Source organism: Ilyonectria robusta, assembly GCF_021365365.1.
Source record: "Ilyonectria robusta strain PMI_751 chromosome Unknown BGZ61scaffold_1, whole genome shotgun sequence".
NCBI lineage: Eukaryota > Fungi > Ascomycota > Sordariomycetes > Hypocreales > Nectriaceae > Ilyonectria > Ilyonectria robusta.
This window is the reverse complement of record NW_025764435.1, coordinates 4,563,054-4,566,347: the sequence shown is the minus strand read 5'-3', so window position 1 is coordinate 4,566,347 and position 3,294 is coordinate 4,563,054. Positions and strand designations below refer to the sequence as shown.

Here is a 3,294-nt window from a genome sequence, read left to right as displayed (position 1 = left end):
ATGACCCAACTCCTACCCCAAAGTCTCCTTGCTCAGGGGCTTCCCTTGATCTCTCGTGATGCTGACTCCAAGCCGTGGAGCCTCTCTGATCGAGGGTACTACGACATTACTCCCCCCAGCGAGATCTCGGAGACGGAAGACGCATTCCCTCACCCAACCCTGGGTGCCATCGACAAGAATACGGAGCCACTCGTTGCCATCATTGGCGTTGGCTATGTTGGCGAGCACCTGGTGAGCGTCTTCTCGAATAATTACAACGTTCTTGGGTTCGATGTATCGGAGGCCAGGACACAGCAGTTGGTACAAAAGCAGGAGGCTGGCAGCAGAGCGCGATTCACATCCAAGGCCAGTGACCTTGCTGAAGCCACTCACTTCCTAATCTCGGTGCCAACGCTGTTGCTCCCGGACAAGACCATTGACTCGTCATACCTACGCAGTGCACTTTCTGCCGTTGGTTTCCATGCCCGACGAGGTGCGACCGTCGTCGTCGAGAGTTCTGTGGCGGTTGGCATGACCCGACAGTTGCTTGGGCCGCTCGCCAAAGAGCGCGGGTACTTTGCTGGCATGTCTCCAGAGCGTGTCGATCCTGGGCGATTTGAACCGCCTGCCCATGCGATCCCCAAGATTGTGTCTGGCCTGGACGACGTTGTGCCAGGCTCCCTCGATGCCATCATGCAGCTCTACTCGCAATGTTTCGATCAGGTGGTGCCCGTCTCCCGACCCGAGGTTGCTGAGATGATGAAGCTGTACGAGAACTGTCAGCGAATGGTCTGCATCGCCTATGCCAACGAGATGGCCGACGCGTGCCTCGGACACAACATTGACCCGTTTGAGGTTTGCCGCGCTGCATCTACCAAGCCCTTTGGCTACATGCCCTTCTCGCCGGGCCTCGGCGTCGGTGGACACTGCATCCCCGTCAACCCGTGGTATCTCCTCTCCAACAGCCCCTTCCCGCTCCTCCAAACGGCGTCGGAGAAGATGGCAGCGCGTCCTGCTGCTGTTGCCCAGCGTGCCGTCGACCGTTTATACACAGGGGCACGGAACGGACTGCGGCCGCGGGTGCTCGTCGTTGGCATCGGTTTCAAGCGCGGACAGTCGCATCTGGCCAACTCCCCTGGGCTGGAACTGGCCAAGAGCTTGGTGCTGACCAACAAGGTCGACGTCACTTGGGCAGATCCGTTGGTGAACCAAGAGGCGGTGCCTCAGATCGCTCGGCTGGCCGACAGTGACTGGACTGTCGAGTCGCTGGAGCAGAAGTTCGACATGGTCATCGTCGCATTCCGCCAGGACGGCCTAGATTTTGGTGTCCTTGATCATGTCCAGGGTGTGCACGTTGAGCGTTGGTGCGTCTAAGGCGTGTACGCTGAGCGCTGGTGTGTCTAAGGCGAATGCAGATGATGAAACAGCCAAGTTGTCAGACGTCGTTGACTCTAAGTTGGCCACTGTGGCTACGGCTCGGCGGTGGCGTTTCTTGGCCTTTTAACCTTGGCCACCTCACGCTTACCCAAATGTTCTCATGCCCTCCTGCCCTACTGCGCTCGTGTTCCTGCGGCGAAGCCTCATGGCACGGTCGTTTTCGCGTTCCGAGGAAGCCGCTACAGGCACTAGCCAGTCGCAATTTCCTTTGTTGATAGTTTTGCTCCATGTGGCTGGACCATCGTCTAAGAGCTAGCATGAAAACAAGTTGGTGCTCGATCGAACGAGAAAAAAAAACAACGGCGCAGAGTTTAAGTAATGGAAGCCGAACGAATACGCAAAGTAGTATTAGGATAGAGTATACAAAGGATTTCATTTCATTTGACTAACTTTGGCTCGTTGTGCTCAATCTCGTGATGCCTCGAACCCCCCTTACCCTACACTCTGACTTTGCGACTGAGCTAGAGTTTGAGTAGTCCTTTTCTTGTTCAAGAGACTGCGCCCCTTCGAACTAAGAAGCACATAATTTTACCCCCATAGCCTGCTCGTCCATCTATCACCCATGTGTCCAGGCATATCGCCTGTCCCGCTCCAACATAGAGCCAACGGTTGGTGGTGTTCCCAACTAAGATCATGTCCTGCTTACATCCTATTCCTTCCTGTACAAGTTGCTCTAGTAAATGTGTCCATCTAGTCCTTGAATGGGTGATTGATAAGGAAGGACGTAGAATATTCACGACCACCTTGTTTGTTCGTCGTCTCCTGGCCATTGGGCTTGAGTCGTTTGACCATGGCTGCCCGCAAGCACCGTCATCGCGTTGAGTCCCTCGCTAGGATCGCTCCGCTCTGCACACATAGGTGTTTACGGCCCATCCATGACAATGAAGTATTGAGTTCCAATTGATAAAGGCTCGAGCGCCGATAGCGTAGCCTTGAATAACCTAGTTTGGTGAAACTCAGAGCGGCAGAGGACCGACCGGGTGCAATGAGGCGAAACTGGGGCCCATCCAACTCCTGACGGAATCTTGAGATTTTAGGCGTGAGGAGGGGGTTCCGTGGAAGAAGATGGCTGGCCAGCCTGGGAGTTACCCGAATTCGGCCCATGGGATGAGTCGATTTGAGGTTGGTCGGCGAACCGTAGGGTGGGGTCTCTTCGAGTCCGTAGCCATTGACATACTATAAGTAGAACGCTGAGTATGGTGGGCGAGAATAAGATGAAATGACTAAACTAAGACTTGATCAGCTGACTTGAGCCGAGTTGAGTCGACTCGAGTTAAGTTGAAATTGAGATGAATTGGGGCAGAGGTGAAAGTTGAGCGAAGTTGGTGACATGGAATGGGACAAGTAATCGAATTGAGGGCAATGCAAGTTGTTTCATGAATCGTTTCGCCTATCTAAAGCAACTTGGCTTTTGTTTTGTATTCTCATTGACTTCCAACTCCAATGTTAATTCGGCTGCCTGGCAGCCTCAGCCTCAGCCTCGAACTCGCCTTGGCTGTTTCGTCTCACCTATTTGACTCAGGCAACAGTAATTTGTTCAGCTCATTAACCGAATTCAAGCAAGTCAAAGCCTTACGGGTGCTTCAAACTATCATCTCATAAAACCGACCTCATTTCGGTTCAATTCAACGTCGGTCATGTCCTCAGGCAGCAGGATAACACTCCAAATCAGCCACAATGGCTGACGCGTGGCATGTAACGCTAACGGGGAGCTGAAATGAGTCCGCTTCAGCTAATTATTTGCACTTTATTATTAGCCATCATTGAGGCCTCCCGCAGTATTCCTGTCCTTGTAAAATTTGAGCATGTGGCCTAGTCCTCAGGGTCTGGCCTCATATTAGCGATTTCGTTTCTCTCGCCAAAAGAGCGGCTAAAAAT

At 53.1% G+C, this 3,294-nt stretch overlaps 1 protein-coding gene across 1 annotated transcript; it reads left to right on the top strand.

Moving 5' to 3' along the window:
* On the top strand, positions 1-1,353 carry BGZ61DRAFT_526227 (uncharacterized protein; the record flags this gene model as incomplete). The annotated part of the gene is made up of 1 exon (XM_046252918.1): positions 1-1,353. One exon carries the CDS (start codon positions 1-3, stop codon positions 1,351-1,353), a length of 1,353 nt encoding a protein of 450 aa, XP_046113025.1.
* Between the last annotated feature and the right edge of the window lie 1,941 nt (positions 1,354-3,294).